This window comes from Oncorhynchus masou, chromosome 31, assembly GCF_036934945.1.
Source record: "Oncorhynchus masou masou isolate Uvic2021 chromosome 31, UVic_Omas_1.1, whole genome shotgun sequence".
In the NCBI taxonomy this organism is placed as follows: Eukaryota; Metazoa; Chordata; class Actinopteri; order Salmoniformes; family Salmonidae; genus Oncorhynchus; species Oncorhynchus masou.
The window spans coordinates 68,415,003-68,430,948 of NC_088242.1; the positions used below are offsets into that span (position 1 = coordinate 68,415,003).

General features: G+C 45.9%; 1 protein-coding gene across 1 annotated transcript in view; it reads left to right on the plus strand.

Moving 5' to 3' along the window:
* LOC135524323 (IQ motif and SEC7 domain-containing protein 3-like) overlaps positions 1 to 15,946 on the plus strand; it is a 51,646-nt gene that overhangs the window by 9,388 nt on the left and 26,312 nt on the right. Inside the window, 7 exon segments of the mRNA XM_064951779.1 lie at positions 5,292 to 5,357; positions 8,409 to 8,538; positions 9,241 to 9,464; positions 9,466 to 9,583; positions 9,704 to 10,452; positions 11,569 to 11,730; positions 14,881 to 15,003. Coding sequence (XP_064807851.1) covers positions 5,292 to 5,357; positions 8,409 to 8,538; positions 9,241 to 9,464; positions 9,466 to 9,583; positions 9,704 to 10,452; positions 11,569 to 11,730; positions 14,881 to 15,003 — 1,572 coding nt within the window.

Sequence of the window (15,946 nt, forward strand, 5' to 3'; positions counted from 1 at the left end):
GATTGACAATACTCTCACATTACACAGTGCACAAACTGCAAATGTGGGGGGATGACGTGGAAGTTGACGTAGAATCGGCACACTATATAACATACAGTACACACTAAAATAGGGTGTGTGTGTGTGTGTGGGTACGTGGGTCTGCTTATTTCTCCCCCCGCCTCCTTCCAGCTGGTCCAGATGTATCTGGCCCGCTTAGCCCTTAGAGCAAACTATAATCAGTTACTCTCAGGACAGAGAGAGAAATAGAGATGAGAGGGGGAAAGAGAGAGAGTAACTGTCTGCACTGACCCCCGCTCCTGGATAATTTATAACATGTTAGAGTGTCTAGGCTAGGGCTAGGGGAGAGAGAGACTGAGTGAGAGAGCAGAGAGAAGGAGAGAGAGAAGAGGGAGATGTGTAGTGTTAAAATATTAACCTGCTCTCTGTGTTAGAGATGTTACAGCATTTGTGTGTGTTGTACAGACAGAGAGGTGACCTTGCTATGGCCAACACAGACAGGAAGAGTACTCCACTGTTACCTGAGATAAAGCTCTGGGTTGGTCCTATGAGCGTTTTGAACCAGCTGGGTTTGAATTCTTCCTGTAACGGAGTTCCTACCTTGATGTTGTTTTGACAATATTTGGCATGACAACAAACATGATTTGCCACTGGTCTTATAAAAGCTAGAATGACTTTGTATGCGGATGATTCCCCACTCTACATGTCAGTACCCAAAGCCAGCGAGCTCACTCTAAATAAGGAGTTATATTCAGTATCACAAACGGGTGAATAATAATAAACTGGTCTTAAATACATCAAACTAAAAACATTGTATTTGGTTCAAAACTTTCTCTAAGACCTACACCTCAACTGGAGTTATGTATAAATTATGTGACCATTGAGGAAGTCGAGGAAGCTAAACTCCTATGTATAACATTGGATGATAAATTATCTTGGTCAAGTCATTTTGACAGAGTTGTTGTGAAGATGGGCAGGGGGTATGTCTGTTCTAAAAAGATGATCTGTGTTTTTGACACAAAAATCACCTGTACTAGTTGTTCAGGTTCTGGTCTTGTCCCATCTTGATTACTGTAATATGGTCAAGTGCAGCAAAGCTGCAGCTGGCTCAAAACACAGCAGCACACATTGTCCTTAACTGCACCTTGTTGGTGATTTTTCGTTGTATGTATTGGTGCTTTGTATGTTATGGTGTGCGATGGGATTTGTACCTACTTTCTTTATTTTATATATGTTGGTTTTCAGAGTTTGTGAGCATTTATTAAAATACTCTGTTTATACCAAGTTCCTTCTCCTGCGCCTGACTTCCCTGCCACCAGCACGCACCCCATTACAAAATCACTGACCCTTCTATGGAGTCAGCAGGAGAAGGTACCCCAGCCATAGAGGTAGAGGAGCGCGTCCAGGAGCATGCAGTAATACTTTACCATCTTGGTGCCGCCATGGACCGCGTAGTCCAGACAATGGACTTCTGGGAGAGACAAGGAGTTCTTCCAGCACCTCCACCAGAACAACCCGGGTCTCCCCTGAGCGCCCCTTTCCCGCCTGAACCCAGTGGGATCCGTCTCTCCTTACCACAGGAGTACGACGGGAGTGCTGCCAACTGCCAGGGTTTCCTCCTTCAATTAAACCTCTATCTGGCCACGGTCCATCCAGTTCCATCGGACCATGAGAGGGTGTCCACCCTCATCTCGAGCCTCAAAGCCCTGGAGTGGGCCAACACCGTATGAAGAGAAGGAGATGCGGCGTTGGACCAGTTTGAGGAGTCCACCCAGTCTTTGACCACCCACCCGAGGGTAGAGCGGCTGGTGAGCACCTCTACCATCTGAGGCAGGAGACAAAGAACACCCATGTTTTTGCCCTGGAGTTTAGGACCCTGGCTGCCGGCACGGGTTGGAACAACAGGGCCCTGATCGATCATTACCGCTGCAGTCTACGCGAGGACGTCCGTTGGGAGCCAGCTGGTGGACCAGGCGCTCGTCTATTCAGGCGCGGCTGGGAATTTCATTGATAAAGCTTTAGCCCATAGTTTTGGGGATCCCCATTTTTCCCGTGGATGTGCCTTTCCCCGTTCATGCCTTAGATAGTCGACCTTTAGGGTCAGGGTTGATTAGGGAGGTCACCGCTCCTTTGGGCATGGTGACGCAGGGGGGTCACATGGAAAGAATTAGTCTTTTCCTTACTGACTCTCCTGCGTTTCCCGTGGTGCTGGGCCTACCCTGGTTAGCTTGTCACAACCCTGCTGTTTCTTGGCCACAGAGGGCTATCACGGAGTGGTTGCGAGAGTGCTCAGGTAGGTGTTTAGGGGTTTCCGGGTTGTGCTACTACGGTGGAAAGTCCAGACCAGGTATCCACCGTGCGCATTCCCCCTGAATATGCCGATTTGGCTGTCGCCTTCTCTAAAAAGGCGACTCAATTACCACCTCATCGACGGGGCAATTGTGCGATAGATCTCCTGGTAGACGCTGCACTTCCCAGGAGTCACGTGTATCCCCTCTCACAGGTGGAGACGGAGGCTAAGGAAAAATATGTCTCCGAATCCCTGCGTCAGGGGTACATTCTGATATACTCCGCTACATGCGCCGAACATGTATTCCTGGTGCGCAGAGTGCTTGGTTGCCTGTTGGAGCATGACCTGTACGTCAAGTCTGAGAAATGCCTGTTCTTCCAACAGTCCGTCTCCTTTCTAGGGTATCGCATTTCCACATCAGGGGTGGAGATGGAGTGTGACTGCATTGCAGTCGTGCGTAATTGTCAGACTCCTACCACGGTAAAGGAGGTGCAGCAATTCATAGGGTTTGCCAACTACTACCGGAGGTTTATCCAGGGTTTTCGTCAGGTAGTTGCTCCCATTACTTCACTGCTGAAGGGGGGTCCGGTGCAATTGCAGTGGACAGCTGAGCCGGACAGTCACCTGAGGGGTTTGTTTACCTCGGCTCCCGTACTGGCCCATCCGGATCCCTCTTTGGCGTTCATAGTGGAGGTGGACGCGTCTGAGGCTGGGATAGGAGCTGTGCTCTCTCAATGCTCGGGAACACCAGCGAAGCTCCGCCCTTGTGCCTACTTCTCGAAGAAGCTCAGCCTGGCGGAGCGAAACTATGACGTGGGGGACCAGGAGTTGTTGGCTGTCGTCAAGGCCTTGAAGGCGTGGCGACATTGGCTTGCGGGGGCTAAACACCCTTTTCTCATCTGGACTGACATTGAGCGGACATTGAGTGGGCGTCACGTGCAGAGCCCGCTCCCCCCCAGTGTCCAGCTTCACAGGGTAACACCACTATCCTGGTCGTAGTGGATCATTTTTCTAAGTCCTGTCGTCTCCTCCCTTTGACCGGTCTCCCTATAGCCCTATAAATTGCGAAGGCCCTGTTTACTCACGTCTTCTGGCACTACAGGGTGCCTGAGGATATAGTGTCTGATCGGGGTCCCCAGTTCACGTCGAGGGTCTGGAGGGCGTTCATGGAACGTCTGGGGGTCTTGGTCAGCATTACCTCAGGTTTTCACCCCAAGAGTAACGGGCAGGTGGAGAGAGTTAACCAGTATGTGGGTAGGTTTCTGAGGTCTTATTGCCAGGACCGGTCGGGAGAGTGGGCAGCATCCGTGCCCTGGGCAGAGATGGCCCAAAACTCACACCGCCACACCTCAACTAACCTCTCTCCCTTCCAGTGTGTTTTGGGGTATCAGCCGGTCCTGGCTCCTTGGCATCAGAGTCAGACCGAGGCTCCTGCGGTGGATGACAGGTTCCAGCGCATGGAGGAGACATGGGACACCGCCCATGTCCACCTTCAGCGCGTTGTGCTGCGCCAGAAAGTTGGAGCAGACCGTCACCTCAGTGAGGCTGTCATGACTTCCACTGAAGTCGGCCCCTCTCCTTGTTCGAGCGGTGTTCGGCGGTCGACGTCACCGATCTTCTAGCCATCACCGATCCATTTTCTATTGGTTTTGTCTTGTCATATATCACACCTGGTTCCAATCCAATCAATTACATGTTGTGTATTTAACCCTCTTGTCCTTGTCGGTGATTGTTCGTTGTATGTATTGGTGCTTTGTATGTTTTGGTGTGCGACGAGTTTTGTACCCACTTTCTTTATTTTATTATTATTTTTAGTTTTTTTCCCCCCTCTGTTCCATGAACTGTGGAGCCACACACAAACAAGCACACACACAGACACACTCTAACACGTCATGACAACGCCTCTTCCCCCTCAGATCCTCAAAAAGTTATACAGCTGCACCAGCGAGAGCATCTTGACTGGCTCCATCACCACTTAGTATGGCAATTGGTTGGCCTCCGACCGCAAGGTGCTACAAAAGGTAGTGGGTATGGTCCAGTACATCACTGGTCCCGAGCTCCCTGCCATCCAGGAACTCTATACCAGGCGGTTTCAGAGGAAGGCCCAACAGACTCTTGCCACCCAAACCACAGACTGTTCTCTCATGATAACATACGGCAAGCGTTACCAAAATGCACCAAGTCTGGAACCAACAGGACCCTGTACCTCTCTTGTACGGACTCTTTGCACACACACTGGGCTTTACCCTAACATTCACACATACTTACACCAACACCCCAACACACACACACACACACACACACACACACACACACACACACACACACACACACACACACTACATATGCACACACACACACCCTAACCTTAACCCTTAGCCTAAACTTAACCCCAAATCCCTAACCCTAACCCTAAGCCTAAAACTATACCTAACCTTAACTCCTAACTCTAAACCTAATCGTGACCCCTAGTCTGCATTGTTGGAAAAGGACCCTTAAGTAAGCATTTCACTGTTGTTCTACACCTGTCGTCTACGAAGCATGTGATACTTAAAAATAAAAAATATAATTTTTAGTTGTATTGTTTGTACTGTATATCGTATAATTGTTTATTGTGTGACTGTCCTGGTCTATCAGTGTATCAGTGTTTTGTTACTTGTCACTGCACATGTGTGCATATGAATGAGTGTGTGTTTGTGTGTGTGTGTGTGTAAGAGGGAGCGAGAGAGATAAAGAGAGAGAGAGTAGCCATCTGAGTAACCATCTGTACTTGTTAAATCTTACTAAAACAACAGATATGTCTGATGTCTCAATTATTTTCATGTAGATAATAAGGTTTGTGTGTGTTGAGAGTTTGGTTCTGATTAAACTCTGCTCTAATACCATAAGAGTAAAATAACTCTATCCAACTCTTTGCCCCCTGTTGTCCCACCCACCTCTCCCCTTCTCACCACACTCCCATCTCCTCTGCCCCATCTCCTCCCCCTCTCTTCCTCTACAGAAGTCAGACAATACTACATCAGTTCTGCTGTCCTGCCCCAGAGGCAGCTCCCACTGGCTCCTCCAGGTAAGGTTGAAATCTGAACTCTGAAATCACTCCATCGCGATCTCTTTTTCTCTGCCTCTTCCTCTGTGACTTTCTCAGTCTATTAGCTGTTCTTCTTCTTTTTCTTCTGCCCACCTTTCTTTTCTCTCTCTCTCTCTCTCTCTCTCTCTCTCTCTCTCTCTCTCTCTCTCTCTCTCTTTTTTTTTTTCTTTCTTTCTCATTTCATCTTCCCTCTCTCCAGTCTACCCTGCAGTGCCATTACTGATTCTCTCAGAGGGGCTATCTAATGGCTCTGTGATTGTGCCCCTGTGGAACTCCCTTTAGTTTGTCTGTATGTGTCTGTGTGTGCTGCTCAAGCCATGTCCACACACTACACAAATGCCATCAGACTCATTCTCTGTCTGTGTTGCGAAGTAGTGAAAGTGCTGCCAGTGATTGATTCAACCTCTCTAGCCCTGAAGGGGTTGGAGGGAGCAGAGCAATGTTGTCATTACATTTTATGTCTATGAACTGGGAGTAGAGAAGTCAAGACCAAAACCGGGGGGAGGGGGGATACCGAGTTAAGACCGAGACTGCAAGTGGGGCGAGAGGTCCAAGACTGAGTCAAGGCGATAATAAATAAATGTGTCATGAAATGAGTGTGGATATTTGCCCTGGCAAAGTGGTTTAATGCAGGGAGATCGTTCAAGATTGACGTCGAAATTGGACGTTTATCCATGTCCTGAGGAGGTTGGGAAATGTCTTCAAAACCAGCCACTAAGGGTAACAGTGATCGCTATTACCATCAAGTAGACTTGGGTTTTGATAGGGTGTTGATGAGTGCCTAACCTTAATGTTTTAACCCTATCCCAAACCTTAACCATTACCTTAACCATTCGGAACGAGTGCATAAACTTAACCCTTAACTTCGAAATTTGATGTTTAGATAAATGGAACAATACAGTGCAGCAGGAGGAACGATACAGAGAAGCAGGAGGAACGATACAGAGCAGCAGGAGGAACGATACAGAGAAGCAGGAGGAACGATACAGAGAAGCAGGAGGAACGATACAGAGCAGCAGGAGGAACGATACAGTGCAGCAGGAGGAACGATACAGTGCAGCAGGAGGAACGATACAGTGCAGCAGGAGGAACGATACAGAGCAGCAGGAGGAACGATACAGAGAAGCAGGAGGAACGATACAGAGAAGCAGGAGGAACGATACAGTGCAGCAGGAGGAACGATACAGTGCAGCAGGAGGAACGATACAGTGCAGCAGGAGGAACGATACAGTGCAGCAGGAGGAACGATACAGTGCAGCAGGAGGAACGATACAGTGCAGCAGGAGAAACGATACAGAGTAGCAGGAGGAACGATACAGAGCAGCAGGAGGAACGATACAGAGCAGCAGGAGGAACGATACAGAGCAGCAGGAGGAACGATACAGTGCAGCAGGAGGAACGATACAGTGCAGCAGGAGGAACGATATAGAGAAGCAGGAGGAACGATACAGAGCAGCAGGAACGATACAAAGCAGCAGGAGGAACGATATCGAGCAGCAGATGGGACGATATTGAGAAGCAGGAGGAACGATATAGAGAATCAGGAGGAACAATATAGAGAAGCAGGAGGAACGATGTAGAGAAGCAGGAGGAACTATACAGAGCAGCAGGAATGATACAAGCAGCAGAAGGAACGATATTGAGAAGCAGGAGGAACGATATAGAGAATCAGGAGGAACGGTATAGAGAAGCAGGAGGAACGATGTAGAGAAGCAGGAGGAACTATACAGAACAGCCGGAGGAACGATACAGAGCAGCAGGAGGAACATCAAAATTTGACATTTGGGGAATGTGTATTAACTTTTATTTATGCAGTGAGACTGTGAGAGCTTGTTGGCTTTATGCTCTGACTGATTGTGAGCTGATAGTTATGGTCTCGGCTAGTCTCAGGAAGAAATTACGAGTCCTCATTGTCCGAGACTGAGTCAAGGCCGAGTAAAAATATACCCGACACCGAGACAAGACCGAGACACTAAATATGTGGTCTCAAGACCGGACTCGAGACGGCCTACTACAATACCGTTGCATATTATCTATCTAAAATAAGATTGGGGTCATTGCTCCATCGTATTTTAGATAGAATTGTGCGTGTCTGTTTGTGTATGTGCAGGTGTGTTTGTGTGTCCTCTGGCTGTAGGTCTCTGTGCGGCTCTTGAGTGATGTGAGATGACAGATGTTAATTTCTCTTTCACTGTGACAGAGGAGTAGGCGGAAAAACCAGTGTGTGTGTGTGTGAAGCAGGAGTACTATTAAATAGCCATTACTGTCCATATCTACTTGTCTGTTAAAGCCTTAAATACATTTGAATGTACTTTGTTGTATTCTGATGCAGTGCTGAGGCATGATGGTGTTTTTAATAGAGTCTTAATAAAATGCAGCCTCCAGCATGCGCCAAACACACACACACACACACACACACACACACACACACACACACACACACACACACACACACACACACACACACACACACACACACACACACACACACACACACACACACACACACACAGTGTGTCAGGCTGAATAGCAGAACCAGAGAAGAACATTATTGATGTAGTCATTATTTAAGCATGAGCAGTCTGCTTTTATACAGTAGCTGCGGTGTTAGAGCTGGCTTATATAACAACTGAAAGACTAAGAAAGATAAGTAAAGGACACACACATACATACATACGTTCAAAAGTTTGGGGTCACTTAGAAATGTCATTGTTTTTGAAAGAAAAGCTATTTTTTTGGTCCATTAAAATAACATCAAATTGATCAGAAATATAGTGTAGACATTGTTTATGTTGTAAATGACTATTGTAGCTGGAAACGGCAGATTTTTTAATGGAATATCTACATAGGCGTACAGAGGCCCATTATCAGCAACCATCACTCCTCAAATCAAATTGTATTTGTCACATACACATGGTTAGCAGATGTTAATGCGAGTGTAGCGAAATGCAGTGACCCCAAACTTTTGAACGGTAGTGTACATACACACGTTTTCCCAGGGGTTGAAGGTGAGTGTTGTTGTTTCCATAGTGATGGGCAGCTGCTGAGTCTGGAGGGCGGGAATTCCTCCAGCGGACAGGAAAAAGAGGGGTCGGAGGGCGTGGCTCGGAGAGAAGGACCCAGCGACTACGAACTTGCCCTGGAGAACAAGACCAAACAGGTGTGTGTGCAGCGGGATACAGGCCGGCAGAAACGGACCTTGCTAGTGCCTGTGTGTGTTTCTTTCTCTCTCTCCCCCCTTCTCTGCATCTCCTTCCCACTCCCCCTCTCTCTGAGTCTCAGAGGATGTAAAAGGGGATTGCTTGCTGAATTGAGATGTTGGATCTTAATTTGTGCCAGTTTGCTACAGCTGGAAAATACTCCTGTAGCCACAGGAAATTTGAAGTATTATGTGGATTGTAATTATTGGGCATTTTTGTAGGGGTGGATCCATTTTTCGTACGGGAAAATCTAGTCTGAACTTTTTAAGTGGAAATGGCAAACTTAAAAAGCCTTTTAAAACCTTCTAAATCTCCTGCATTGCAGGAAGGTTGTTCTGCAACAGGGTGATCAAATTAAGATCCTACATCTGTATGTGAAACAGAAGAACGTCTTAATAAAATAGCTTTCTTTTTTACTTCTGTTTCCCTGAAACACAGTGATGTAGTGATTGGTGTCTGTGATGGAGAGGGATTGGAGTCTGTTGTACTGTTTTAGGAGAGGAGAGCTTGTCCTGCTATCCTTTTATTTTGGAGAAATATCCAGTTTAACAAATGGAGGCTTGTAGAATTGCTCTGTGACTACAATATCCCTCCCCCCAAAACCTTACTAACAATATTTTTCTATGTTCTTCTCTTTCCTCTCTCGCCCTCTCTGTTTGTAGATAGAGGAGTTGGAACAGAGGTACGGTGGCCACCTGGTGTCGCGGCGTGCTGCATGTTGTATTCAGATGGCGTTCCGTCAGTACCAGCTCAGTAAGAACTTCCAGAAGATCCGTAACTCTCTGTCAGAGAGCAAGTTGCCACGCCGCATCTCCCTGCGCCGGCCCAACCCCAGCCGGAACCAAAAATCCACCCAGCGACACAGCTTCCTGTTAGAGACCGGGAGACCCCCTGCACCCCAAAACACCCCCACCACCCCCTTCACGCTCCACCTCCCTGCCCCCCTCCCCCGCCACGGGCCCCGGGCCCTCGCTCACACAGCTGGAGGACTGCTTCTCAGAGCAGGTGGGCTTTATATGTAGCACTTTAGCCTAGCATAGTCTAGCATCAGTAAACAGTAAGCCTAGCGTAGCATCATAAAACTTACAGGTGTTCCAATGACTCGTATTATGATTCTTATTCCAGGTACGCTCACTGGCCCATTCGATAGACGAGGCCCTGCGTGGGTGGAGCCTGTCGGAGGGGGTTGAGGGGGGGACAGGGGGGCTGCTGATGGACCCCGGGGCGTTTCGGATGGCTGCACAGAGTGCCTGCATGCCTCGCAGTGCCAGCTCCCTGCTCATGGCCTTCAGAGACGTCACCGTTCACATCGACACCAACAACTACACTGTCTCCACGACTACCACCTCCACAACCACTGCTACCCACGGCAACACAGGGGCAGGAGCGGGAGGGAGCAGGCAAGTCTCAGTGGATGGGGGAGAGAGGGGAGGAGGGGTGAGGACTCAATCAACAACCTCCCAGCTAAGGGGTGAGGCGGAGTTTCCTGCCCCCCCTCCCAGTGAGTTGTTGGAGGGAGGAGGGTCGAGAAGGGGGTCAACTGTGACAGGGCAGGGGGGAGAGATGGGGAGGCAGAGTGGCTCAGAGAGACTCAGTTCCACCTCCACCTCTACCTCAGCCCAGTCTAACCAGTATACCACTCAGTCCTCCTATTCCCAGTACCCCCAGTACTCCACATACCCCAAGGCTCATCACCCCCAGTCCCAGCCAGGGTCCCAGTCAACCAGGGACCCCACCTCTGAGGCTCTCCAGGCCCTGGTCCTCTCTCTGCCGAGAGACCGCTGCCAGGACCCTACCTCCTGCCGATCCCCCACACTCTCCACTGATACGCATCGCAAACGACTCTATCGCATTGGACTCAACCTCTTCAACGTGTGAGTGCACACACACACACACACACATATGCACGCAAATACAAATACGCAAATACTTTATATACCTAATACCAGGGTTGTGCTCAATTACGAATTTTGGAATTGACTCCCATTCAACTCATGATTTGAAATTTTAATTGAATTGGCCACAACCCACAGGATGTAGAATTTGAATTTGAGTGACAGGAAGTAGAATTTAATTCAGTACAATTCAAAGAAATTCCTTTCAGTCATAGAACATGAGAGTTTCATTTAATCTGAAAGGTCAAACTTCCAGATACCAAAGAATATGTAATTCTCTGGAAACAATGTACTCTTGTTCATGTACTCTTTAACCTTAGTGCTTAGAATAGCCAATTATATTCAACCAACCACTTAATTTGTTTGGCTTGTTTTTTTAAGGGTCAACTTGATGGTCAAATTAATGCATTCTGGGAAAAGTAGTATTTCCCCCATATTAAAACAAATGTAAGGGATTAATGAAATATGGTTGAATCAACGTTGTTTCCATGTCATTTAAATGAAATTACGTTGAACCAACGTGGAGTAGACGTTGAATTGACGTCTGTGCCCAGTGGGTTTGTTTTCCTTGATCATTCCTTTTAAGAGTTAGTCCTGAAAATCAATTGCTTCAACAATATTTTATATGCATGTATATAACGACATGTTTGATGTTTTATGTACAAGATGCATATTTGTATAGACTATACCTAAAATAGCAGAGGCATTTGCATTGTATTTCTTTTCACTGAATTCAATTCTATTTCCTTTAATTAAAATAAAAATTGCAATTCTGCATCCTGTTTACTACTTCAATTGAAATTCAATAATTGAATTGGAATTTATGAGGCACACACAGGGTCGAATTGTCCTTTAGCTACTCACAGAATTATTCACAGAACAGGTATCTGGTCTAGAGAGGAGTAGAGGGAAAAGGGAGAGAGAGAGAGGTGTTCTCTATATATAGTGGTACATACTGTTGGCCTGCAGCCTGTAGTTAATGTAAATTAGCTAAAGTGCTTCACTGATAGAGTTGCCTGTTACTTTACGGTCCTATCCACATCCACCCACACACACATGCATACACCGATATTGTGCTGTCTATCTCTGCTGTAGGAACCCAGAGCGAGGCATCCACTTCCTGATCACCCGTGGTTTTGTCCCAGACACACCCATGGGCGTGGCCCACTTCCTGCTACAGAGGAAGGGCCTGAGCCGACAGATGATTGGAGAGTTCCTGGGGAACAGTAAGCTACTCTTCAACAGAGATGTCCTGGAGTGAGTCCACACAAAATATAGCACACACACATGCACAGACAACCACACATACACACTTGAATGCATGTATACGGCATATACAATATGTTTTACACATACAGTAGGGTCCGGAATGATTGGATCCCTTAATAAAGATGAGCATAAAAGACTGTACAAATACTTAGCTACTGTATATTGTATGCTGTGGTGGAAAAAGTACCCAATCGTCATACTTGAGTATAAGTAAAGATAACTTAATAGAAAATGAAAAAGTTAAAATTGAAAGTCACCCAGTAAAATTCTGAATAAAAGTCTAAAAGTATTTGATTTTAAATATACTTAAGTATCAAAAGTAAAAGTATGAATCATTTAAAATTCGTTATATTAAGCAAACCAGACAGCGCCATTTTCTTGTTTTATTTATTTATTTATGGATAGCCAGGGGCACACTCCAACACTCAGACATAATTAACAAACAAAGCATGTGTGCTATGAGTCCGCCAGAACAGAGGCACAAGGGTTGACCAGGGAGGTTCTCTTGATAAGAGCGTAAATTTGACCATTTTCCTGTCCTGTTAAGAATTCAAAATGTAAAGAATACTTTTGGGTGTCAGGGAAAATGTATGGAGTAAAAAGTACATTATTTTCTTTTGGAATGTAGTGAAGTAAAAGTAGTCAAAATTACAGATACCCTGAAAAACGACTTAACTTCAGTCGTGGCCAAATGTTTTGAGAATGACACAAATATTAATTTTCACAAAGTCTGCTGCCTCAGTTTGTATGATGGCAATTTGCATATACTCCAGAACGTTATGAAGAGTGATCAGATGAAATGCAAATAATTGCAAAGTTCCTCTTTGCCATGCAAATGAACTGAATCCCCAAAAGACATTTCCACTGCATTTCAGCCCTGCCACAAAAGGACCAGCTGACATCATGTCAGTGATGCTCTCGTTAACACAGGTGTGAGTGTTGACGAGGACAAGGCTGGAGATCACTCTGTCATGCTGATTGAGTTAGAATAACAGACTGGAAGCTTCAAAAGGAGGTTGGTGTTTAGAATCACTGTTTTTCCTCTGTCAATCATGGTTAATTGCAAGGAAACACGTGCCGTCATCATTGCTTTGCACAAAAAGGGCTTCACAGGCAAGGATGTTGCTGCCAGTAAGATTGCACCTACATCAAAAATGTATCGGATCATCAAGAACTTCAAGGAGAGCAGTTCAATTGTTGTGAAAAAGGCTTCAGGGCACCCAAGAAAGTCCAGCAAGCTCCAGGACCGTCTCCTTAAGTTGATTCAGCTGCGGGATCGGGGCACCACCAGTACAGAACTTCCTAAGGAATGGCAGCAGGCAGGTGTGAGTTCATCTGCACGCACAGTGAGGCGAAGACTTTTGAAGGATGGCCTGGTGTCAAGAAGGGTAGCAAAGAAGCCACTTCTCTCCAGGAAAAACATCAGGGACAGACTGATATTCTGCAAAAGGTACAGGGATTGGACTGCTGAGGACTGGGGTAAAGTAATTTTCTCTGATGAATCCCCTTTCCGATTGTTTGGGGCATACGGAAAAAAAGCGTGTCCGGAGAAGACAAGGTGAGCGCTACCATCAGTCCTGTGTCATGCCAACAGTAAAGCATCCTGAGACCATTCATGTGTGGGGTTGCTTCTCAGCCAAGGGAGTGGGCTCACTCACAATTTTGCCTAAGAACACAGCCATGAATAAAGAATGGTACCAACACATCCTCCGAGAGCAACTTCTCCCAACCATCCAGGAACAGTTTGGTGACGAACAATGCCTTTTCCAGCATGATGGAGCACCTTGCCATAAGGCAAAAGTGATAACTAAGTGGCTCGGGGATCAAAACATTGATATTTTGGTTCCATGGCCAGGAAACTCCCCAGACCTTAATCCCATTGAGAACTTGTGGTCCATCCTCAAGAGGAGGGTGGACAACCAAAACCCCACATTCTGACAAACTCCAAGCATTGATTATGCAAGAATGGGCTGCCATCAGTCAGGATGTGGCCCAGAAGTTAATTGACAGCATGCCAGGGCGGATTGCAGGAGTCTGGAAAAAGAAAGGTCAACACTGCAAATATTGACTCTTTGCATCAACTTCATTTGACACTTATGAAATGCTTGTAATTATACTTCAGTATTCCATTGTAACATCTGACAAAAATATCTAAAGTCACTGAAGCAGCAAACTTTGTGGAAATTAATATTTGTGTCACTCTCAAAACTTTTGGCCACGACTGTAGTACTTTGAAGTAATTTTACTTAAGTATTTTACACCACTGATTGTATGCTCCAAAAATATTGTATGCTAAACTTAAAATCACCAGATTTTACAGTAGGGATGAGGTATTTTCTGCATATGCATTGTTCTTTCGAAGGCCAAACCCACTGCTGGTGTGCACGGCCATTTTGTTGTGTGCTTGGGGTTATTGCTTTAGTACAATATATGTAGTTTGAGCATACAATATAGTATAGCATAGTATTTGTATGATTTATTTTATACAGTCTTTTTGCTGATCTTTATCAAGGGATCCAATCATTCCAGACCCCACTGTAAATGCGCACACACACACACATGGATGCATGCTCTCATACTGCAGAGAGAGAGAGAGCCAGGAGAGAGTGTGTTTTGCTTTGAGAAAAAATAGGTCACAGCACTCAGCACAATGTTTTTCTCTACATCTCTCGCCCTTCTCTCTCTTCTTTTCTCTCTACTCCCCCTCTATCTCTCTCTCTGTCTCACACAGCTTTCTTTGCCCTTATCCATTGGACGGAATATGTACTGTATATTTGCATTTGTCAAGTGTGTAAGCATATTTGTGTGTGTGTGTGTGTGTGTATATGTGTTCCAGGTCAGTGGTTCTGTAATGAAGCTATGACTAAAAAAGGATGAAAAAAAACACCAAGAGCAGTTGTACACTCACCCTCGTACACACACACACACACACACACACACACACACACACACACACACACACACACACACACACACACACACACACACACACACACACACACACACACACACACACACACACACACACACACACACACACACACACACACACACACACACACACACACACCAATGACGTCAACAGTGACATGAGCGAGACATACGCAACTAACCTCTCCTCCCCCTCTGTCTCTCTAGCTGTGTGGTGGATGAGATGGACTTCTCTGGGATGGAGTTGGATGAGGCTCTGAGGAAGTTCCAGTCTCACATCAGAGTCCAGGGAGAGGCCCAGAAGGTGGAGAGACTCATTGAAGCTTTCAGGTCAGACCCATCAACCAATCACATCACACCCTTAAACTGATCAGTCAATCAGGGTTACTCCAGGGTTAGGCACTCTAGTTCTGGAGTGCCATGAACAGCAGGTTCCAATGTAGCACCACATTTGACCTAACTACTAATAACCTCAGCAGCTGAGATAATCTATCAATATCAGAGATGAGCTCAATTCCACCTACCGAGTGTTCTCTCAGGTCTAAAACAAGAAGTGTCCTACATCCTGGATTAGGGTCTTTGGTATTTGGTATTGGTATTTTACTAGGATCCCCATTCAGCAGCTACTCTTCCTGGGGTCCACACAAAACATGAAACATAATACAGAACATCATTAGACAAGAACAGCTCAAGGATGACATAATACAGAACTGGGAGGGGGTAGTAGGGTAGACATGGTATTACAGGTCTGTTAGGTAACGGATGTTATGTCATCTGTCATAAGGGTGACATAGGAAGTCATTTTAACAGAGTTATTCCTTTACGGATAAACACATTAATTTCGCAAGTGATCATGTGAGCACGTGATCTTGTGAGATCTCATTTAATGTGAAGTTAATGTGATAACATGTGACAACCATGTGAAGCAATATGTGACAACATATGAAGCAGTGGCACTCATTATTTTGGCATTAATACATGTCACATATCAGTTTGCAAACAAGGTTAAAAAAATAACAAAAATGATCATTGATTAATAAAGCCACATTTTGTAAGGCATCTCCAAATGCAGGTTTTTCAGCCTAGCTCAGTGCATTCTGTGGTTGTGGGGCAGCCAGCGGAAAATAGGGAACGTAGGGGTTGGTAATGTTTTCTAGTTGCGCCATGATTGGCTCAATGTTCTTTCACTCGTGGGGAAACTACGCCTTGAAAAATCTAAGGGTAGAGCTCAAGAATTCGAATCCCTTAGGTGCTGCCAAAGAGTTACATTAGA